This window comes from Anoplolepis gracilipes, chromosome 6, assembly GCF_047496725.1.
Source record: "Anoplolepis gracilipes chromosome 6, ASM4749672v1, whole genome shotgun sequence".
NCBI lineage: Eukaryota > Metazoa > Arthropoda > Insecta > Hymenoptera > Formicidae > Anoplolepis > Anoplolepis gracilipes.
The window spans coordinates 10,361,152-10,386,777 of record NC_132975.1 but is presented as its reverse complement, the minus strand read 5'-3'; the positions used below and the strand labels follow the sequence as shown (position 1 = coordinate 10,386,777).

Below are 25,626 nucleotides of genomic sequence, written 5' to 3'. Positions count from 1 at the left end.
TGCTAGACAGGTAGATCGCGCGGATATGCCGACACCTGGCTTGCCCCCATATGACGTTCTATATATGTACTATATAAGACTATTCAATTCGAGAAGCTTTGAAACGTAATGAGAGGTCGTATAAGCGATTGAATAATTTCAGTCGATTGTATTGTAGACACGTTTCCGTCAATTAACGTATTTGTATTGGAAAAGTACTAACAAGAACGTGACTTATCGGATAAATGAATATTGTAAAGTTCTAAAAATGTTTTCCAATTGTGTGACTGGCCGTCATTTAATATATCGAGCAGTTTTTGTTATCTTTATTGTAGCAAACGACGCGATGCTTGTTTTAAGTAAATGCAAATTTAAATTAATCTTGTTGGGCGCCACAAGGACTTCAAAGTAACGTGCCGAATGGAGCATCGAGTTACTTAGTCTTCTGAGTACTCGAGCATCTTTTTGTTCCTTCATATTCCTTTCTTCAAGTAGTTGGATTGTGAAAAGACTAACATACTGATGAAAACAGCTTTTTTTTCTCGAGGATGTCAAGGCTATCTCCATTATCCTAAGTGGAAGTTGCGCTACGTTTTACGTATCACAGAAAATAATAAGAACGTAACGAATCCAACGTTCGCTATCAAGTGGCACTTCACATTTATTACGTCTCTTGCTGCTCATCACATTAAGGGTAGTCAGTGAAAGCCTATAGTACATATACAACGTTTTATGAACATTGAAAAAAAAGTAATAAGGCAACTTGGAAATTATTTAATTTAGTAAATTCTTTTGCCTCCCCAGGTATAAAAGCCTACTAAATTTATCAGTAAAAAAAAATATTTTTATATGTACGAGTATTAATATAATTTTAAATTTAATTTTTCTTTCAAAATCAACATACTCAATATTTAAACCAATGATTTTAATGTGCATTTGCAAAGAGCCTTTCCGCAAAACTTGAAAAAACTTGAAGAATTAAAGAAAAATAAATATAATGAAGACTCTTCTCTTATGGAATACTTTCCGTAAGATCTGATTTTAATAGTATTAAAAAAAACAGTATAACAGCAAATAAATATTCCACTACGTAGATAATGACATTGCTGTAATATGTATCAAGATTATGACAGGAAAATACTCGACAAGATTTCTTGAAAGCTGCACGAAAAAGTTTTATAAAAGTCGTCGAAAGAAAAGCTAATTTGTAACAATAAAGAGTGCATCGTGGAACAAAGTAAGATTTATTAGAGACCAGCGGTACTATTCTTTCTTCATTGTTTTACGATTTTCGTGATCAAAGTAACACCGTAGTGGAGGACTAAAAAAGAATTATGAAGCCGAGAGAATCGTATTTTTTTTTTTTTTTAATGAACAAATTTAATTGTAACTGTTGGCTTACCGTCCCAAATTTTGGCATCGTTTTTAATCATTTCCAAAATACACATAATACGAAAGTAATTTGATGTATATGTATCTATATGATAGAAACCGGTATTATGGGAATTTCTATTCTTTCTCTTCTCGGTTATGTACATGATGTATGTATATAACATATGTTATCTCTACCATCTCTTTAAATATAAAATCAATTTTATTTCAAATTTATTAATAACTTTAACTTATAACTTTTTAATATATAATAAATGTAGTCTTTTTTATACATCTTGATAACTCGAAATGTAAATGAAAGGAATAATGATAATTGCAAAACACCTAATATATATTATGTATACATAATTGGACCTGCATGTTTGTGCGAGAGTATTAGAAATTCTCTTTTTAGTTTGTTGGCATTTACGAAGGAGATAAAGATAGAGATACGCGCGCGATCGCAGTTTATTATTCTGAAAATGGCCCAGAATAACGATGGGTTATCAGTTTCATTTAGTTAGTTCTATAGTTCTTTGGTTTCGTCGAGAAGTACGTACAGTAAAAACAAATAACAAAACTTTCTGCTCAAGATTATCAAGTTGATCACGAAACTTTGTCCAACTTATCTTTCAACCCTTCAGCCTTGCCAAAATTTTGAAAATTGAAACGTAGCGCGGTATTAATCGGAAAGAAAATCCCATAAGATTAGGAAGAATCTTCGAGAGGTGATAATTCCGGAAGGAAACCGGAACAGGAGATAAAGAAATAAAGACTTATTGAGACTGCGGGTAGATTACGTCTGGGATTCACCGAGTTTATTGGCGCAATGCGGGATGACCAGACAACATGGCGCGCCCTTATTTCACACAACACATACGCATATACACGCATGTACGCACGCATGCTATACGTCAAATAATATGGCTTATTGAGGGCCACATGGGAATTAACGTACCGATAGCTCCCGGTTGTTTTTTGCTATCTTCTTGACACGCGCGTGTCTTATTCAATTTTTTTCCCCGTCGAACAGCACACTCCTGTCATGGTTGCCCTTCAGAGACAGGTGCAAAGTGCCTTGCAGGGAGCATCCCCTAACTGTAATTAGGAATTCGCTTTCGAAACAGTAGAGAAAATGTTAGGAGAGTTGAATTAAAAGTATTTGTTAGTTCAAACCGCTTCCTTTTTTACCACATATATGTAATTTTACAACTTAAATTTTTTCCATTTTTTAATATATATATATATATATATATATATATATATATATATAATTGATTAAAAAAAAATATTAAGTGAAATATGTGATCTGTAACAAATGTTACGCTAGTATTTGCAAGGTTGATTATTTGTTAAAGATACTGATCGAAAAAATTGTAACAATGCTAATTAAAAAAAGAAAAAAAAAAAAAGAAAAACGTCACAAGATTTTAGTCCCTGAATACATAATTATCCGTGCATCACAGTTAACACTCTCTAATGTGACCCTTTGCGAAATTATCACCCCACTTCGATATCGCTCGAAACGTTCGCAATCAGCGGCGATTACGCTTTCCAGAATCTCGCAGAGCTTAGACAGCCCTTAAGGTCCACAAAAGATTCGAATGAGCAAGGTTTGAAAAGCAGATAGGACCCCGAGGGAAAGCGGACGGAGAGCGGCGAGGGTGGAGACAATTTTCGCGCGATTCATTCTCGCCCTCGGCGAATCCGCAATTTCGGCGGGGGAGGATTTACCCCTTCCCGGGCTCCCTTAAACGGGGCCACCGTGCCTACTTCCAGAAGCCGCCCGTGAAATCCCGACGGGACCTAGTCACCCCTCGCATATCCTGACCACTCGATAATGAGCAATTCGCTCACCATTTCTCAGCCTTTTGTGTGCTCCCCCACACAGACGCGTGCCGACTCGACCCACATGCGCTTTGCCAGAGGGATTTCCTGCGGGACGCCGTATGTTCGTTAGGTTGTTTTTCGGACCGGTCCTTCTATTTAGTCGCATTAGCCGCGAACCTAACAGGAAATCTTAATGGCGGTCATCAATGCCGCTGGTATATGAATCAGAAAGACGGAATAATAAACTGAGAGTCTCTATATAATAAACATCTCTTCTGTTGAAATAAGCTTTCAATAAAATAAATTCCGCGGAATATTTGAAAGATATATTATACTTATATATTCATTATATATTATAATTTAGATTAAAATACTCCTTACAAAAAATATTATATTATTTTCATAATTAAAAAGTAATTAATAAATATTCAAAAAAATAATTTGATTTCATGATTTTTCAAGATTAGAAAAAAAATTATTTGTTTATCAAGATTTTTATCGTGCTGTAAATGTTGGATTATCTTTCGGTCTATCTACATTTCTAATCGACCAATGGAAGCCGATATTACATATGTATCTGTCTAATTTTAGAACACAGGAATATTGTTCACGGAGTCATTTACTTTCGCTAAAAAAACGCAAGCTAGTATATGACGCTCATAAGGAAGATATCAATTATTTCTAACTCGAAACTCGTAGATTATTCACAGAACGTTTCACGATTTCCGACATCCTCGAAAGGCCGTTAGGTTTGTCGATTGTCCTCGATCGACTATGGTAGTGGAAATGATGAATATCAGATATACCGATCGATGAATGTGCTTGACAATTTAAATGTAATTAGATGTAGCAGTATAGCAATAATACATATGCGCACATTTTAATTAATTAGCATATTGATAAGCAAAAAAGAATAGCATTCAATTTCGCTTATTTTATACAATAATGGTTCAATAATAACTTAAATTTAAGAATTTATAAAAAGAAAGTTAATAATAAAAATTGAATACTTTGTGTTACATAATATAAACTATATAATATATTACATTATGCAAATTTCAGCAATTTATTTACTTTGAATACTATTCTATCTAATACATTAATATTTCTGTTCAGTAAAAAAACATGTGTGATTGTAAAGATATATATATATATATTATAAATCAGAAGAATTTCTGTTAAAGAAAGTTTCACAAACTATAAAACTTTCATTTTGTACCTTTAATACAACTTTTCCAGCGACTTCCTCGTAGTTGCTTGTTAGTTCAAGAGTTGCACACGTCCTCCACTTTGCCGCGTACGATCAATCCAGCATAGTCACCCCCGAGTCTCGGTTCTGGCCTGTAAATATGACGAGGGCGAAATTTAGCGACGGAACGGAAGTGATTCGTACGAATTTACGAAAGTGCAGCTCTTCACGCGTATTTTACTTCCCTCCAAGCCGGGCTTGGACCCTTCGGTAGCAACCATCACCAACCCTTCCCTTTCCCCGCCGGCTTTCTTTATCGATCGATTCTTTGCACCCCTTTTGCCGGAAGCTGTATATCCGAAAGGAGAATGACTGTCGATACGCGGCTCTGCGCTTCGTTGCACGGGGTCGCGACTTAATGCACTCTGATTTCCTTATTGCACTTCCTGGAGACGCAGGCTCGCCGGCAAATGGAAAGCTGAGTCACGAGGAATCGCGAAGGAATCATATCGGAATTGTCTGAGAATTTTCCATTTTCATATAATAGATTTTTCTATAAGTCTTATATAACTTGACTTAATACTATGTAAAATAATTTCGCTTCTCTAATATTTCCATAATAAAAATATTTTTATATTTCTACAATATTTTTTTTCTTTTTTTATCATAGTTGTTTTTATCGTTCAATGAATATAATGTTATCAACTTTAGTAAAGAGTTTTATAAAAGATTTTTACTGACTTGTTATTTCATATAAAATTATGAGTAGTAAAGCAAAATAATAGCGTTCTTAATAATTTGGTAATATATTACATAATTTTTAATGAAAAACGTATTCCGCAAAGTGTTGCATAATTTATAAACAAAGAAGGAAGAGAATAAATATATAACCGTTTGCGGTTTCGTGTAAATTACAGGTACATGTTTAGGTATTTTTAGATTTATGCATTAATCAAACCCTTTTTCTCGTGGACCACGTTACAAAAATCTTATCTAAAAATATCCATTTTCATGAGCTCGTGCTTCGGCGCTTTCGTGCAAGGACGTTGATAAAATCAGCTTGTACTAGAAACATTCGACTTTAGAAAAATGCCGATATTACTTATACATCGTAAGTTTTTTTCATGTTCGCAGGAAGTTTAAATGGATAATTGCCAATCCTTTTAGAATCTGTATATCCTCGTTTTAGTAGAAAGGACGAATTGTACTTTATTTATTTCACGCATATACTAATTTTTTCTCTGTGAATTTATTTATAGTATAATAAAAGATATCAACCATTAGGTACACCAAATAATTTATGCAATCTCTAATTTAACTTGTGCATACCAATAAGAAAGACAACAGCTTACATTACTTCATCGTTGAGCTATAATTGTTTTGCAAATGTATCTGTAAATCTTATAGCTGCAACCACTATCGTACTCGTCGCGGAAGTTATTAATTTCTCGGCACGTATTGTAGCGAATTTTGACATTAACATTGTCGTTAAATCAATCTTTCAATGACACGTGAGAATCGAGGAACGAATCTTTAGCACGTGATAAATAAATTTGTTCGCTCAGAAACACCGCGAGAGACTTCACGAGCGCAAATTTATACGGCACTCCAACAGCGAATATACATTTAACATAGCGCATTTAATGTTGCGCTTCCGCGCTTCTCGTACGAATCAAGCGAAAAGTGAACAGTTTTAAATCTCACGGAATTACGCAATTCGCGTCTACCAACTGCGATTTATTGCGAAATGCATTACACCAACGTCTCGAAAATTGATCATAACCCTCACAAACAATCGAAAGCATCCTTTCAGATTAATCGAAACTGAATCTTATATTTCTTGAATTAAACGTTATCATTTATGGGAAACATAATGAAAATCTCTAACTCTATTTTCTTTTTGTAATAAAAGATAACTAAAAGAGAACGAAAATAAAAATCTTAAAACTAATATTATTCAAGTGAGAAAATATTTACTTGTGTACACAAAATCTATTTCAAGGAACAAAGCGTAATTAAAGCAAAATGCATATTTTGAAGGTCTAAACAACGTTAAACAGTCACGGGCAAATTAAAGGCTTTAATATCATAAAGTACAAACATTACCATAAATCCCCGTGGAAAATAATTTTCGTAGCGTTTCACCGATCTCTCTAGTTATTTCACGACTCACTTACGTTCATTCTTCCTTTATCCCTTTTATTCTTCCTTCCATATTCTTATTGCTATTTCTCCAAGTGGCGCCCGTCTCAGTCTGGCAATTTCGTTCTACTCTGGCGTCGTCTTAGCCGCATGGGAATTATTACACTTCTGTTTTTACAATTCCTGCATTTTCTCAGTAAAAATATGCAAATTCTGAGAGACTGGTAATGAATAAGTGTCCGTATCACGTCGCTTCTCTTCGGTTACTTATGTAAGATATTATGTAACAACTGCAGTAACTTTAACGGAATCCTGTCAAGAACTACCATCTTGCTTGTGTACACGATTGAATGTATATATAAATTAAAACATTTTTTACATCGCAATGTTTCCAGAAAAGAATCCTAAAAAATATGCAGTGTAATATTTATCTTTAATGTATTTTCTTATAACACTAAGACTAAACATATTTATAAAAAAGATATTTATAAAATTACATTAATTTTAAAAAATGTAACGAAATATATAAAAGTAGATAGAATCTTTTTGGTTTATTCGATAATATATACGACATACGCGACATATAATATAAAACGCAAGTTTTTCTAAAATAGCAATACAGACATTAAACAAAATGTTTACAATATAATATCGGAAAGTCGACTTTACAATGCAGTTTACTCAGGGGAAGTGTGTATAGTGCACGATTAGGAGACACGATTAGAGCGTGGATTGTATGTGAATGGCGCCAAGGCGTCGAGACGCTGTGCGACCGATCGGTTAGTGTCTCGTGAGTTTGCTATAATCTTTCCTTCTTTCCGTCTTATATTTAAGTCGCAATTAATCTCCACATTTGAAAAAATTATAGTATAAATTGAAAAAAATTATTATATTTCATTAAACACTGCTTAAAAAAGAAATCGCAGAGATCTTATAAATATATGGTAATTTTAGCAGCTGTTATTATTTTTATTTAATTCGATAACATTTCTAAATTATTTTTCTAAGTAAACATTGGTAAAGGAAAAAGAATAGTTAATTTAAAAAAGAATTATTTATATACCAACAATAAAACAAAAATTTATTTTTTGTCAAGACTAATGACAGTTTGTTTGACGATAGTTGTAGAGAAACGTCGTTTATGCGTATCATGAAATAGTAAATAAGAGCCAATTAATTATCATACTGATTGCATCAAGTATATTATCCAGCGTGAAGTAATATTTGTCATGAAGCATATCATCGACAATATATACAGAATAATGCAATGACAAGTTTTGGTGCACGTGCCATTCCCGCACGATTCGACATACGCTTGAAATAAAGCAGAACGCTAGTTTCGTTGCTAATGACACATGCTTGAATTTACGATATCGCCACCATGTCTGCGACAGAAGCAAAGCCAACCAACGACAACCAACAGTCAATTACGACGTCGTATGCACCTGACACGCCGGGTTATGAATCGTTGCGATTCGTCAAACCAACAACAACTCCATCCAGTCTGATCGCGACAGACTACGATATATGAACTTGCTTTCGCCGATGAAACGAGCATTAATCCCAGAGACGATGGCAAAAGTTGGACAAACATAAATTTAGGATGCCATTTTCCCCTTCGTTCATTGAAATTATCTAATCGTTAAAGAGGAAACACTCAAAAATCTTAATGCAATGATAGAAAGAGTATCATCAAATAATATTATACATATCTAATAATATATATGATATATTATATATCTAAATATTCTAAATCTAAATAATATTATATTATAAATAAATTAAAGAGTATGCAAAAGCTCAATTTTTTTCTATTAAAGTTTTTTCTAAAATAACTTCTCGTCACACGTGATTAATTCTAGAAACTTCAAATCATAATACAATGGATTAACATGTCAACTTAAAAGTTCACTTACGGCATATCAGATCAAAGATACGCGCTCTGTAACTCGACAATGCGACTGCACGACGACATCGTAGATATATTTACATCACGGAGACACACGAGAGTTTCTCACGCGTTTCGTGGCGAATCATCATCTTGGAAACACACTATGAAATCTGTCTCGGTGTCTCGCCTCGTAAAGTAGACCAACTTACGAGTTGCTGCAAAAATAGTAGTTGATTCCGCGAATTTTGTTGCCTCTGAAACGGGCCTTATATATCCTTGTTTCTTCCCCTTTAAGATTATCTCTGCCACTTTTTCTCGCAAAACTTGACGTCTTAATTACCTTTACTCTACGACATGCCTACGCTTTGCCGAAGTGGACCACGGCTTTTAATACTCACACCTGTGTGACAATGATATTTCGGGAATAGAGCAGAAAATGCATCTCTTGAAACTTGTGTTGTTCCCTTTTAAACGGAAGTCTATTTTTTTAATAAACATAACAGATCGATACATTATGCAATCGTTATGCATTTGTCCAGTAGTATTATTGCGATTATGTTGTTGTACAACATTGTAACGATGTGTTTGTAGTTTTCGAACTCGAGTGTTATTATCTTGAGAGAAAAGTTATTAATATTATAAAATATTGAATATTTATAATATTATAAAACGTGTTATATATTTTGCAATTTTTTAATCGCGCAGTCAAACATGTTAGCAATGTAGTTTGATTTCTAATTATGCAAAAAAAAATTTATAAATGTGTTTTCTAATCGTTTTTATATATACTTTAATTTATAATATTAAATTCAGTATTCAAGTGAAACTTGTAAAAAATAAAATTTTCATCAAATTTTGCGTAAACTGAATATGTAAGTAAATCCATTCTCTAATTCCTCACGGGTATTTTGCTTTTATCTTTATCCCGTCGATAACCGGAAAATTGATTTGAAAATAAATAGATTATCGAAGATAAATAATAACAAAAGCGTGGTATGGCTTTACTTTCCTTTTCGATTGGAATAGAGACACGATATAAGCGAATTACACAGCAGCTGCCTCGTTCATCCCTTTAATTAAGCGAAGATTAAAGGGGTTGGCTCAGTGATACTTCTCCATTGAGTTTCGATTTCTTTAGTTTCTTATTTAGTTTCAGAAAATGGCTAAAATGTTCAAGATAGTAATGCTATGATTAATGTCAAGATAGCGAAATAATATATTTAATATGACAAATATTAAATATTAATGAAAATTTAAATAATAATGAATTTAAATGAGATATAACGTGTGTGTACTCTAAATACTCCTATTATTGACATTTTGCAATGTAGACTTTCTTTTTTAATTTGCAAGATTCTGTGTATTTTAGAAAATTAAAGAAGTCATTGCAATAACACGTTGCGCTGTCGTAATAATTTTCGAACGTGCGAAATTATCTGCTAATATGTGTTTGTCAACAATGGGAAATATCTGCGAATGTACCAATAAATATCTCTGACTCGATGAGTATGAGACAAATAGCCGACATAGTCGGGATGGTTTTGCGATGGAATGTAAATTGATCGATAGCACCGCGTTTCGCGATTGGCGCTTAAATATTTTACACGTCAAGAATCAATGCGAGTACAAAAATAACGCGAGACTTGCAATTATGATTTTATATTTCACCTGTTCGTATCAATGAATCATTTCGTGATGCGTATTTAATTGCTCGACCGAGTAATCTGATAGGTATGCATACGATATTTCCACCATATACTGAAATATTAATACATATTTCGATTTTGAACATTTGTAACACGTACGCATAAAGTTTTAGTATTCATATACAAATTAGATTGAAAAATATAATACAACTAAAAAGAGTGAGTTTTCGTGGAAAAATGATTTGAAAATATAGAGTAAATTTTTTTCCCGTAGAAAATTTTATTATTAAGAAAATTTATTATTACTTTGAGAAATTATTGATATTCTTTTAAATTAAGTAATGTTTATACATATATATATATATATATATATATATATATATATATATATATATAAACATTATTTAATAAAATATTATATAATAATTTATAGACAGCAAGCGTTTGATATGCCATAAAAAAACATCGAATTCCCCATCGTAGAGAGAAACAGAGGATCACGATGGCATTCCCATTAAAAATAGAACGCGACGGATTTAGACATCCTGGCATTGCAGTCGCGACACTTGACTGACTGGCATGAGATCCTCACGCGAGCGTGGAAAATAGCTTAATCTCATTTAGGTAAACCAACAGATACTCGATCCGGAGTACCGTCAAATATTGATACGTCGCGTTAATGTCATTGTTTGCAATGCAAACGTAACACTGACAAATTCCATGCATAGTTTCCTTGTTACCTTGTCCTCCGATCACGTGCGCTTATCTTTGGGATTTCGGTACACGAGTACCGCTAAAGTAAGCTTGGGCTATTTCTTCTTAAAAAATGCGCATAATAAAAACAATTCTCCTAGTCCTCTTATGCTTTTAAATTTTCTTTTCTTTGGCTGATATAAAAAAAATATCTAAGAAAAATACCAGTACTCTCTCTCTTTCAAGTCAGAATTAAGAAAATAAATAAAATTATTAAAAGCACTATTTTATTAATTAAATTTTTATGAAAAATAATATCTTACGATATGTAGGATATAAATTTTGTATTATATATGAGATCTTCTTTCAACGTGTGTACATGACGTGCATAGCAATTGCGTTATTGTATTAGGTTAACAATGTGAATCGCGTGTTGTATGTGCAACGCGTGTCAGAAGGTAATTCATACGGCAATAAAAAATTCACGCGTTGTATTGGTTTATTCATAGTATTCTATTATTCAATCATTACGATCGACTTTATAACGGCCATATTAATAAAGAGGTCGCGTGCTTTAATGAAGAGTAAACTTCCCTTAATGTAAGAGATGTCCATGAAGCCCGCTATGTTACATTATAACGTTTTTTTAACTCTGTCTTATATAAATTTCAATGTGCGTAATACTGCAAATTCGGCTGTATATCCAGTATCCGCATTGCGTCGTATCAGTTACTCTCTCTTCTATCAAATGTATGGGATCTTAGGATAGAAAATGCAAAGAATATTTTTAATTATTTTCCAGAATATTAGGCGCTACAAATAAATAATTAGTGAACTGAAAATATACGTGGATGATATATAAATATTGTAAAATTTATTAAATTATATTCTTATGCCGTGCAGCGTGAAAGATGACACATGTCATCTTTATGTATCTATGTGTACTTGATATATGTACTGTATTGGACGTGACAGATTCTTCAGCCGTTGAAATATTGAGCATCAGACAAGCATAGATGAGCTATGCCAAGTTATACCTGCATACATAATATCATTGCTTCCTTCTGAGAATACATTGTAATATGTCCTGAGAATTCCATGTGCACACATTGTGCGTCTCCATTTAATCTATAATTCAAAAAATTTCCCTTCTCTCTCTTCACACGCACACAAACACACAAATATACATATAAAGTTATACAATATTCTTTATATTTATCATAAAAAATGTATATTATTTTTATAATATATTATATTGAAAACCAATTGTATAATAAATAAAAATAATTGCTTTTATTTAGCGTAGATAAATGGACTGATTGTGAGTAACCGCAATGCAAGAGCATCGTGATTGAAAAAGAAATTAGCCTTCGAGTGATTCGATGTGGCATTTATGGACCCATGAGGGCGATTATTGCGGGTTGCTCTCGTTACAGCCTTGTTGATGCAACCGCAACCGTAACGAGCATTTCGCATTAAATCGATGCCGCGAATGCAATTAGCTTTAATGCAAAATTGAATTTTACGAAAACTGATTACGTATCGACTGCATTATTTTGTAATTAATTAATAATTGCATAATAAAATATAATATTCACGTCACGTAAAAATATGCAGAAAGAAAATCAAGATGCTTAATTTTCATCCATTTATTATTTTGAAAGAGAAGTGAATAAATTAAATCAAAGTTTTAGAAAAAAATGTGCCGTTTAAAAAGTTAAAACTCTGCGAGAACTTTTCTGTATCTATAATAAGATTTAATGGCATTCGTTTTTCTTTACTTTCACTTTTTTTACTCCGTTGATGTAAAAAAAAAAAGAAAATATCGATGTAAAAGGAGGTTACTCTAGCGTGAGGCGAGTCGTCGACCAACTAGAGCCGCGACCTTGACCGTTTGAAGATCGAACGAGCACGCGCGAGGAGGTGGTCGCTTATGTCGTCGGCGAAATTTGACGATCCACTGCCAGAAAAATCAAGTGCAAACGTCGTGTGGCGATGGGGTTTATATGTGAAGCAAGATATCGCTTTTTCACGCTGATGCCGCAAAACTCTGTCGTCCGGTCGACGATTTCTGGCTTGCGATCGAACAATCCTCAATGCCGAGCTAGTCGATCGTGAACTATCTCGATGGACAGGAAAGGCCAGATTTCGCCGTCGATCGATCTCAGTTCGCCACGATAAAGCGACACACATATATCATCGATGTTGTGAAGTGACCGGAGAACATAATGAGGTCGCGAAAATAGAACAGAATTTATTTTTCTTCAATCATTGCTTAGCATTACGTAAACGCAAACAAAAGGGACATTAAACGATTATTTCTGAATTATATATAAATATAATACATCAAGAATGAATGAACAGTCGGGGAATGTTACTATAAAATTATCATGTCACCTCTCTTCATGAAAAGAACAATGTCGTTTTGGTGTCTTCTTATTTTTATAATAGCAGTGATAGAACAGTTAAAGATCGGAAACGTCAACGCTAAAGAAGAAATCCATAAGTGTTAGTACTTTTGTTTTGACAATATTTCAAATTATGACAAAATTTCTGACTAATAAATATATTTTTGAATTTATTTATCCTTATATAAATTTTTTTCTTGTTAAAATAATTATAAAAAAATTAATCTTCTGATATTATATATATAAAATATTACAAATATGACGATGATATTTTAGCTATCATTATTACCTTATTTATAGAAATTTATCGATTAATCAATTTAAATGAAGCAGAAATTCGTCATTGTAATATTAGTCTTCATAACAATTTCGCAAACATAAGCACGAATTCTGCATCGTTAATCTATTTTTATCACATATCATTATTTCATCAACATCAACAGTTAAAGAGAACCAAATAATATCCTTTATCGTATACAATTTCCGTGACAATATTTGCAATGTAAAAAAAGTCTCCACCGAGTCTGAAGACATATATCAAGCAAGGGAAAACGTATATGTCTCGATATAATACGCGCGTTCGTGCGTATCTACAAAAATTCATCACGCGGTTATTCCCGGTCCGTCTTGCCGGTTCCGGGCTTCCGGGGACTGCGACCCCCTCGAGGAGGGCCGGTCACAAGACCCGTGGCCGAGGGGACCGGAGGTGGCGGAAGGTGTCGATCGATGAGTAGTACGAGGACGGGTTGGTTTCCGCACGGCTTGACCGTCGCGTGATATCGATTCTAGCGAGCACACAGTCTCTGGCATTCGGTACTCGCTTCACCGTCGATGTGAATGAAAGACACGGCATGCGACAATCAGCCGGTGCGATTTAACAACTCGATGTCGAACGGCACGAGCGGTGGAGACTCGTGCTCGATACGAATTATCGAACGAGAAACAAATGTATAAGTAAGATTTTGATCGTTAGTAGCACGAGATCATTTCACTAATCCAAATTAATTGTCACACAAACGTTTCAAATTTAATAATATATATATATATGTTTAACAAGTATAATATACATACATCATTTAATTTTAATGTTATTCGTGCAGTATAATTTGATTAATAAAATAACAGATTTAAGAAATTGATATGTTGTTAAATATCGACATCTGATAAGAATGCTTAATGTCCAAGGTCGTTAAAGTGCATCAGAGAGTCGGAAGCGATTATGCCGTTCGACTTATCGATATAACTGTAGCCAATGGTTATGAATGCTAGAAATCATGATGGTAACGATCGTGCCAGGGCAGACACCACGTGTCACGAGTGTGCTCTTTCTCTCTCTCTCTCTCTCTCTCTCTCTCTCTCTCTCTCTCTCTCTTTCTCTCGTTCTCTGTTCCTTTCTCTCTCGCTGTATCTCTCAAGTATTTGACGATGTAATGCCGCGTACGGTTCGATACTGGGCGTCGCGACGCCCGGCAGTCTGCCACTATTCCGTTCTATCCCATTTCATCCGACGTCATCTCGTCTTAGAACGCTTACACGCGTTTCCTTGTCACCGACAACACAAACTCCCTTGCGTAACTGCGCGCAGCAGTCACATAGGCGCTATTCTTCGAAAACTATCTCCGGTTCATTAACCAGATAGATAGCAGTTTATTGATGTTATGTAATTGTTAACGCGTTAACAAAAAAAAATGTGAGATAATGTTTTAGAAAAATCAACGAGATTATAAAAAAAAATATAATTAAAATATAAATGAATATGATAAACCATTTTGATTTTTTACTAAATTATAATATAATATTTTTTATAAAACTAATTAAATTATTCCATTTACAGCTACACAAATATAATTATATGTATATACAGATATATGAAAACTTTTTCGAAATTAAAAAGTAAAAATTTATAATATAATATGTAGCTTAAAATGTATCTTATGATACAAATTACCTTCAATTCTTATTCGACCGCTATCATTGTATTAGATTGCAATTGCAAAACTAGTGAGTAGATTCAAAATAAAATGAAGACCACGCCTATGAATAGAAGTTCGACATGCATTGGCAGGCAAATTTGGACGACAAGACCGAGTCGGTGACAACATTAATTTGCCAGGTGATTTGGCCGATCAATGTCGCCAAAGTCGCCAAAGCTGAAGTAACGGATATCTTTCTCGTATTGCAAAAACAGGTGGATGAAAGGAAGGAGGAAGTTGCTAAGGTTTCCTTTTACACACGTACATCGTGTAATTAGAGAAAACAACGCATGATCATTGAAGCATTCATACGTAAACTCACTCGACACTAATTAGCGCTGAAATTTCACGTAATCATCACTAATTGCAATACTCGATTGTGTATTGAGGCAAAACTCATCGGATATATAATATATAATCCGCTTTTCAATAATTAAATACTTATTCATGATAAAAAATATAGTTAAATAATATATTTTGATTTCTGTATTATCCAAAAAAATCATAAAGTACAACCTTCAAATTAATTAAATTGTAATTGAGCATGGTGAAAAATATTTATTTAAATAAAATCTGTCTTACATTTTTTAGCTTAAGTTTTTTTTTCTTCTAAAAAAGTTTACTCTGTGTTCAATCAGAAAAAGAGAGCACGTATATGAAAGGGATCTTGTGGTAAATTATTTTCGAAAATAAAAATTTTAATCTTTCTTGTTCCTGTGATAGAAACATTGAGCTTGATGTATAATGTGTTTATACCTCGCAATATGTGAATCCTCTACTCAAAGAGATACATATGTGCATAAATAAACTTTAAAGATGTGAAACAATCGTAAACCTGCTTACTGATGTTTTCTTAACGCGAGATAAAAATATCATTCCAGATTTCAGTGTATCCAAGTGAATCACATCATTCTTGACGCCTCCCTATTTGCGAGCAATATGTCAGTACGCTGTTTATATTTTGATTTATTCATTAACTCCACTCTTTCATTTTCCGATATTATCACAACAAATTCAGTCGATTGAAAATCTTTCCCGATCGGCATCGTTTATTAATCCATTTCTATTATTCAGGAAAAAGAAGAAATAAGAATTCTCAATCTTTAAATCATTAGAAAAATTTATAATCAGATTACATTCAATATTGGAGATTATTCACAAATTCATGATCATTAATGTTTAACTGATTTTTTACTAGCTCAGAATTCATCTGTTACGTATGAATTTAAATATATCGTTATTTATATTAAATTCAACTAAAGAAATTTAAAAATTGAATTATATAAATTAGAATTATTCTGAATTATAAAAATGAAAACAACTTACAACATTAAAATTTCATTTAAATGCATTTTTTCGAAAAGTATAAGTTTTTTAGAATAACACACAAGTCGCACGTGGAAGATTTGCATTTTTTTAATTTCAATATTAAATTCAAAAGAATTATGTTAATTCCGAGATTCATTTTTATCCATATAAATATCATAAGCTAATTATAAATATTTCAGACTTTATCATATCACTTGTATCCCGTTATCCTCCTCTGACAGCGCTGTCAAAAGAAAAGATCAGAGTTTCCGTGGTGAACGTATATCTCACGTAACCAAACGTCAAGAGTTGTCGTCCATCACGAAAGTAGCCCTCAGTCGAGCAGGGAGTTGTCCGTCGAAAACGGACAGACGGCTGTTTTTTTTTCACGGGACTTCAATCATTATCAACGTGAAGCCGACGCGACAGAGGCGGAATGGATTTCACGTATACACATAGAGGGTAGAGATGCGATAGATAAAGCAAACTATTTACGAGGAGAACAATTTCGCGGAAAGAGTTGAAGGTTTCATAGAACGGTAAAAAACCGATCAATACCGTCGTTTCGAGAAGTCTATCCCAGCTATAATTGTTTTTTTTTTTCGTCCTTTTCTTCTTCCTCTTCCTTTTCGATCCTTCAGATTCGACATGAAAAAAAAAAGAAAAGATTTTAGTTTCTTCGAAAGCTATTCGTGTAATTAAGAGAATGGCAGAAGATTTCTTCATCAACAAAAAAAAAGGATGTAATAATTATTAGAAACAAATTCAAAGTAGTGTAGAAAAATTTTGATCGACTTGTCGATACAAAAGTTTCAAAATGAGATGAGATTGTCGTTTTCGATATAATTGCATTAATGAAATTTCTTTTTAACATATGATACGTATAAGCGAGAAAATATATTTTAAAAGAGATCAATCAATTTTGATTTTTCACCTAATGTTTACTAATTTTTTTAAGTTTCGTGTTAATTTCGTCTACAATAATTCATTCTATCGTTAATATTTTTATTATTAAAATTTAGAAACTCACTATTTTAAAATTACACATAGTGTGTAAGTCAAATACAACGCTTCTTGAATTAACATCGTAATTGATTGTTTCAGTGTCTGGAACGACGAATAAGAAAGAGGAAGAGACGGCGGTATCTTTGGCCACAGAAGAGACTACCGTGGTTCTGGGCACGAGAATCAGAACGGGAAGCGATCCTGGAGGAGGTATAGACCTATTGGCAGCGCTGCAGCTGCATAATACTACTCGGCAGGGTGTTACACAGGTGCCGGGTCTGGTTAGGCTGAAACCAGCTTATTATCTTCAGGGTGAGTTTAACTTTATTCGACATTTTTGGTCTCTAATCTGTTATCTCCGAGACTTTTAATTATCATTTAGATACCAGTAAAAAAATTCTTATTGCAAAATAGGGCTATTAATCTTTAAGTGATTCTGTAAAAAAAATTAATCAATAATATCGTTCCGTTTTTTTGTACAAACTCTCATACAATTCTCTCGAGATTATTTAATATTGTATATTAATAACAAATTTTTAGAAAAAATAATTTGTACATAACTCTGCGAATTATAGTGGTAACAATTTAATATTTAAACAATATTTGGTAACAGTAGGAAATTGATTAAGGCGCGTTTGCAATTACATGTATCATATCATATAGGCGTAGCAGGAAATAAAGCCTTTTACGTAAGCCTTTCACACCCCTTCTGAATTGATATACGTATGTTACGCGATAAATCGTACAGCTCGTACACGAAGCTGCCACTTCGATAATGCTCTCTTAACCCAAATACTACTTTAATTTGCATATCGCCAGGTCGTTCTTTATACAAGCGATCCTCCTTTCGCTTCTCGTATAATACATGCTGCAATTATTATGTCTTGTAAAGGCGATTATTATGTCCTATATAATTTACGAAACTTATCTTCCCGTCACGAAATCCACTCTTTTGAGAATTAAATCGGAAATGACAACATATATATGATAATAAAATACGAAATAAATTATTTCGAAATAAAAATTCCCTTACCAAAGAAATTTCATGAATTGATATTATATGTAATATGTGTTATGTAATATGCAATATGTAATATGTATGTTAAAGAACTCATTCGTAAAATGTATATATTCTGGAACTGTCGCAAAGGAAATGTTAAACATATGTATGAATATATAAATTTATAATTTCTAAATATATTTTATATATTCTTCATTTATTCCCATACAGTATTGTAACAGATTGTTTATTGTACGATCAATCTATAATTCGACGCCCATATATAATCTTGCTTGAAAATAACTTTTTCTTGAAAAAAAGTACATATATTAAAATATTATACATTATAATGGCTTTCATTTAATGCATGTGTGCCTCTCATTATACAATACCGGTTATGCAACGTATGATTAATCGATATTACGAAAGGTCAGTTTGATAGCATCGCCTACGTGTCGTCTCAGAGACGCGAGCTCACAGACGAGAGGCTATTCCCCTACAGAGTGAATATCGATTGTTCCTTTAAATTTCAGTTTAGTTGTTCGCTTCACAATATTTTCAATGCAGCTTAATACTCGCTTTATTTAAAAGAGAGATAGTATATATAAAATATAACGTAAATACTCCCCTCCTTACTAAATTCTATACTTCATTTTTGCACGTGACATAGGATACGCGTTTCCTGAAATTAATCGCGTTTGAAAGAGTTAAACGATGTTCCCGTTAAATAAGCGACCCTTCGTATCGACGAGCTCGGCGTCTATTCAACCCCGTGTAACATGGTGTATCCAATTATATCGGAGCCTAACCCTCGCATTTCTCCCGACGGCGGGTGGTGTACAAGCCACGTGGGTGTGTGGGCGGCAGTGCAACGGCCGCGGAAAGCGGGCCTGGACGGACGAGGGTTGAAGTTGGGCCGTCGTGTACGGGGGAGACGGGGAGACGGGGTTTCCCCGAAAGAAATTTCAATTACACCCCAACGCCCTTTCTCGCGGGTTGCACCCTCGAGGACGCTTTCGGGGAAGTTAGCCGACGGCTCCTCGTGATTCGCAACGTCGGAAATGTAAGGGGGGGTCCCTTTTTGCTCCTCTTATCCTTTGCGAGTTCTTGACGCTTCTGTTCTTCTACCGCTTCTCTATCATACGCGCGTGCTCCCCTCTAATAGAGAGAGCCACCACATATAATAATAGTAAAGTTTTTCTTTTCTGTATTTATAGCAAATATTTGTTTTAATTCTCGTCAGCTGACTTGGAAGATGATGAGTAATGAATGTTATCTTATTGTTCGAGTATAGTACTTTAACCCTTCAAATAATGACCGTATATTAATAATGATTACGTACCTTAATAGGATACCGAAATTAAAAACAAATCAAAAATTTACGATTTGAATTATTTTGTACTTTACATATCCAACTGGAAAAACTTGAAAGATATATTTATATATTGGTAATATAATAAAAAATGTATAAACACAATTAACATTAATAATTAATATAATTAGCATTAATATTTTTAAAACTTAATTTATTTCAAATTGTACTAAATTTTTGCGTGTGTGAAATATGCAATGATATTAAATAAATGCTTGCTAATAAATCAACTTGCTAAATTTAACTGTCAAAGATAAACCAATGGCAGTGGAAAAATATTCATTCACTATAATTTATTCCCTCTGATATTCTTATCTTCTATCGTCGCGCGCTCTCCTGTTTAAGTCCATCACCCCATCATTCTGGATGTGCAGGGAAGAGGAATTTCTTTGGGATTAGATTTATCTCGTATGAACCGTTAGATCTTAACAGGAACACCCGCTGCAGGACAAAGAACGAGAATGATATACAGCGACACGTGTCAGAGTTTTCTCTGAACGTGGAAAATAGGATCTAGCAATCCCCTTTGTGTTTAAATGAGGGTTCGCGTACGATCTGATGATTTCGGCGATTCGATTGAAGTGCTGTTACAAAATTTTGGTACAAATGTTCACATTTCTTATCACATCAAATTCGTGGATTTTTTTCTTCGTAAATATTTTTTGCAGAGCATAAAGCAATTAAAATAACAGTTTTTTATATCGAATAAATGTGAACAATAAATTTCACATATTTAATTCTCGCGCGAATCAAATGTAGACGTTTGGATTGAATCATATTGTAAATTTTTTACAATGGTATGATAAATTGATCAGATCGATACACACGAGCTTTATTTTGCGTCTAAGCAGTAATTATCGATTCCTATCATTTTTATAGATTGCTTTGACTTGTGACAAAACGATATCGTTGAAAGTAATCATATGAGAATCTTATCACAATTAATATTTTAAATGGAAAAGATAAAAACATAATTATCATTGTTATATCGATTCGAATCTCTGAGATAACATTACAACATAATTTAAATGTACCAGTGAAAAGAGAAATGTCAAAACTTATTTTCGTTTATTTTAGATTCTTCGAATCTATCAAATTCCGTTAAAATCGGAAAGAAAAAATAGTTAATAAACGTTATTGTAAGCATCCTAAACATTCTCCTTGTTTCCGCAACGCATTAATATACGAAGGGTAAATAACCCGAACCCCGCTTAACTACTCCACGGTAAACGATCGTTTTTCCGCTGTTCAAAACTGCATCCGGTCTTCTCGTATAGCGAAAATAAAAATTTCACGGTCAAATTATGCTTTCTGCTCAAGTATCAGCTCAAGTGCAAGGGTTGGCTCGTGCGTGCCAATTCGTGCGGAACGATTTCGTTCGAGACGAACGAGCAGCGCACGGTAGGGATGTTTTCTCGCTAGTCGGGGCCGACCTTTCTCCTCCGCTCTCACTACCACCTAGACCGATGGTATTACGTTATAATTAAGCGTGCGCGTACGTAATTGCTCGACGACGTCGCCGACCCTCTTCGTCGTCGTAGGTGGCGAGACTCGCGTGCAAACAACGCTTTATTGTCGGCCGAGTGTCTGGTTACTCTGTGAGTACCGGCGGTGCATCTGAAATTCGAGGCACACTGTATACGCCGCGAGAAGCCAGTCAGCGGCAGAGCATGCTGCATTTTGCACGCGGCAGCCGTGTAATGAGATGTCCCTTATTTGGAGCTCGGCTTTTTTTTTTTTTTTGCAGAAAAGAAATCAAGTTACGCTCAATGCGTTAAAACTCAGGTAAATAATAGACTGCTACACTTTTATTTAGGAAATAAATGTGATATCTTCTTACGACAAGAGTAAATATAATATAATTGCCAAATATAATATAATGTAAGTTTTGAACCCCCTCTATTCAAAAAAGCAATTATAAAGTCTTATGATTTAATATTATTAATTTATTTAAAATTTAATATTATTTGTTTATTTAATATTGTAATTATTTAATTAATTAATATTATTTATTTATTTAATATTATAGATTTAATATTATAAAGTAATGTTTATTCTATAAAAAGCTTAGATGGGAAATTAAAATCCTTAATTCTGAAAGACAAATAAATTACTACTGTATATTCATGATTATGCACAGCTGCAGGATTTGCACATGTGACACATTGCAAGGATCGCTTAATGACGATGATATTGAAGCCACGTTGGATGGACAGTAGGATTGTCGATTGCAATGGCTTAGTTGTGGTGTAATTTGCCAAATGGCCGTTATTAATCTATCTAATGGATAGTTACTCAGAGAAGTAGCAACCATTCCAATGCGACGTGTTAATTGAATATGCACAAAGGTTGGCTATGATCGAATTGCATATCGTGAGCTTCGATAAGAATGGAAGAAAAGGGATAGAAAAGAATAACTTGTATCCATAAAACAGAACATATAAGCAATAATAGTAATAGACAATTTATTTAGTAAACAAATTTCTACTTATTTCTACTACGTTTTTCTTAAATGAAAGTATGTCATGTTTTGAAACTTTATGGATTTATCACGTAAATCATTCTGTAGGATCTTCAAATATGCAAAGAATCGTTGCTTATTCATGATTTAATCAACTAAATTTTTTAAATTTAGTTGATAATTTTATGAATGTACAGTATTCTCTCATACGTAATTATAATTAAATGCCATGTTGATTTTAATCTTTCCAATCTGAAAACATCATACACATCAAGCGTTTTCAGTAAATTTAATATTGTATATAAAATCACATCAAAGGTAGAAAAGGATTTTAAAAAGATAATTATTTATAGAATATTTGGTAGATTACAATTCTGTTATTAGGTCAGTCATTTCAATAAACATTTTATTATCATTATTTCTTTTTTTGCGAGCAAATTAAATCTGAAAGCTGTAAAAATATGCAATTTTTTGTTAATTCACTTTGCGTTTTTGTATTTTTACGTCAATATGATTACGTAACGGATGCACAAAATCTTCGACCAAATACTCCCAAAAATTTCGGGGGTGGCCTACATCGCCGAGCTCTAATTTCTTCCGAGTCGATAGTCGAGGTCTCGCATTACTACAAAATTAGCACGATTCGTCTGACATTGAAAGTTTCGTTATTTCAAGATAATATGTAGGTGGAATTTTTTTGTTGGTTATTTGTTGGCAAAACATGGCTAAAGAAAATATGGCATGAAATAGAAAGAAGTTATAGTTCTCGTAATAATTTTCTCGTTCTTGAGAAAAATAATGTATATTGTATATAAATATTAACTATCTGATACACGTTATAATATCTATAGTTTTATAGAAGAAGCAGTTTAATCAACACATATACATATATGTATATCATTTAACAAATCACATTTAGTGAATATTTCGACTACTTTGTAAGGCAATTAAACAAAAGCAGCTAGCAAAAGTTAGTAAATATTATAATTATAAATCTTTTTCAAGAAGAAATATAATATATATTTAAAGCAATATTATATTATTAATATATATATATATATATATATATATATCCTCTCTTAACAAATTCCGACGTGAACAAGCTATACATATATGTAACTCCGTTTCTAAGAACTTACATGTATTCTAATTCATTGTATTATTAAATTTCAATATCACTTCTTTACTTTTGTACAATCGAGGTATATTTCCAGCCATAATATATTGCGACAAATAATAAATAAGCATAGTCGTGCTCTAAATTCGAATCACTTTCCGGAAAGCAGCTTAACTTCACCTGGAGACACGACCGGGTTAAAAATTCAAATCAGCTCTGCATCGATTTCGAGTCACGGCATGCGACAAGCATTCTTCCCTCTACCAACTACAAATTGCTAGATTGTATTCAACATTTAAAAAAAAATTCTTGACTATATATAATAATATTTAAAAAAAAGAGACAGAAAATTTTTCCCTTTATCCGTTTTATACCAATTTAACTTTATTATATATTTATATAATAAATTTATTACACTATACTTTTTCCACTTTAATATCTGACATATAAAACAGAATTTATATACACCAGAAAAATAACATTTCATACAGATTTTGTACACGGGAAAAATTGCTGCGTGAAGTGCAAAAACTGCAGTCGGTCGTGCGTTCCATGTTCGTCGCGTCAATCACTGTGTCTTACTACTTTCAGGCGAGGAGAGGGATCTCCGACTGAACGAGGCAAACTTCGAACGAGCGGCCGCGTTACTCCGGCGGGTTCCGGAATTCACTATAGCCGCCGCGCTGCGCCAAGATGAGGCCAATTCCGGGACGATCGTCGCCTTTTCGCACGGGAACAATAGGTATGAAATAGCTGAAAAGTTCCTATACCTTCCCTCCCCCCCTCCCGCCTCTGTATTATCCTCCCGAGCTGCTCGAGAATTTCGGATTCGGTGGCTGTAACAAACACCGAGCTGTGACCTATTTCGAGCGTGATACAGATGTAAACCCAAAAGAAGGAAAATATATTTTGCTTTATAAATCATAAAAGATTTTGTAGAATTGTAGAATATAACAAGATAACTGAATATTTCTTCATTATCTATTAACATTCATGAAGAAAATTGTTTTCATAAAACCTTTTATGAATAACTGTAGAATATATTGGTTTTAATTATTTTATGATGCCATTCTGCTCTTTAATGTATATAGCCCAATCATTCCACTGTCATATCAGCTTTATAATTTATATAACGATGTCGGCGTTATTCGGTGTACGCAACTAGGACAACGAATTATTATCCACTCCGACAATAAAGCATTTGTCTGTCGAGTAATACGAGTTGTTATAACGAGATTATTAAGCAATTGTATGTAATATGTTATTACATACATTTCATTTCCCATCTTTTCGCAGGAAATTATCTTTGAATTTTACAGCTTTATTGCGTTGACTATAAAAGAAATTAGTGTGTCAATAAAAATTGTCAAGCAAGAATGAAGGAGCACTTAAAAGCATTTTGCGTTGATACTTTGAAAGTACAATCAAGCTGTTTTAATTTAGGTGACACAAATTGAATACGCTTGTCTTCACGTACATTACATGACGGTTAACATGCCACAATTCTGATTAATTTTAAATGATCCAATAAATTTATCAAAGGCCAATAAGCTTCTTAGAATTTACGTATCGTTCATAAATACATTTAAAGACAACAAAGTAATTAAATTATGTTGCGATAGACGCAAGGCCAAACTTTTTCATTAATCAAGAATTAAATCAGACTTGATTCAGCATAAAATTTTAAAATTATTTTTATAATATTAACAACATGGTAATAAACCAGAAAATAGATATAGAAAAATATATTTGTAAAATAATTATAATAATGAACCCAGCATTAAAATACTTAGTATACTAAATATCATACATATATAATATATAAAAATCAGAAATTGAAATATCAATTTCAGATTAAATCCTGAATAATTCTGTAATCGGTAATAATTTTAAATAATATATGCGTCAGGTATTTGGAGCTGCAGAGCAGCGGTCGCAAGGACGAACTTCGACTTCATTACGTATCACGCCGCGACGGAACCGTACACGTCGAGGCGTTTCCTTTTCGACTGGCCGATGGCGCCTGGCACAGGGTCGCCTTAAGCATAAGCGGCTCGCAGGTCGAGCTGCTGGTCGACTGTCACCCCTTGTATAGGCGACTGCTGAGACCTGGTCCACCCGACACGAATTTTACCCTGCCGCAACTCCAGCTCTGGGTCGGACAGAGAAATGTCAGGCACTTTCTCTTCAAGGTAAACCTGCATATATTTTATTACAGTATGCTTCTCCCTTTTAATAATT

At 33.4% G+C, this 25,626-nt stretch overlaps 1 protein-coding gene across 5 annotated transcripts in view; it reads left to right on the top strand.

Annotated features, from left to right (window-relative positions):
• Positions 1–25,626, top strand: part of LOC140666435 (protein kinase C-binding protein NELL1) — a 67,025-nt gene that overhangs the window by 23,270 nt on the left and 18,129 nt on the right. For all 5 annotated transcript variants that reach the window (XR_012046755.1, XM_072893594.1, XM_072893591.1 and 2 more), the window contains exons 2-4: positions 17,535–17,747; positions 23,977–24,127; positions 25,295–25,577. Coding sequence is in view for 4 of the 5 variants with exons in the window: in XM_072893594.1 (XP_072749695.1) it covers positions 17,535–17,747; positions 23,977–24,127; positions 25,295–25,577 (647 nt within the window). In the remaining variant the exon portion in view is untranslated. The remainder of the gene's footprint in view (positions 1–17,534; positions 17,748–23,976; positions 24,128–25,294; positions 25,578–25,626) is intronic.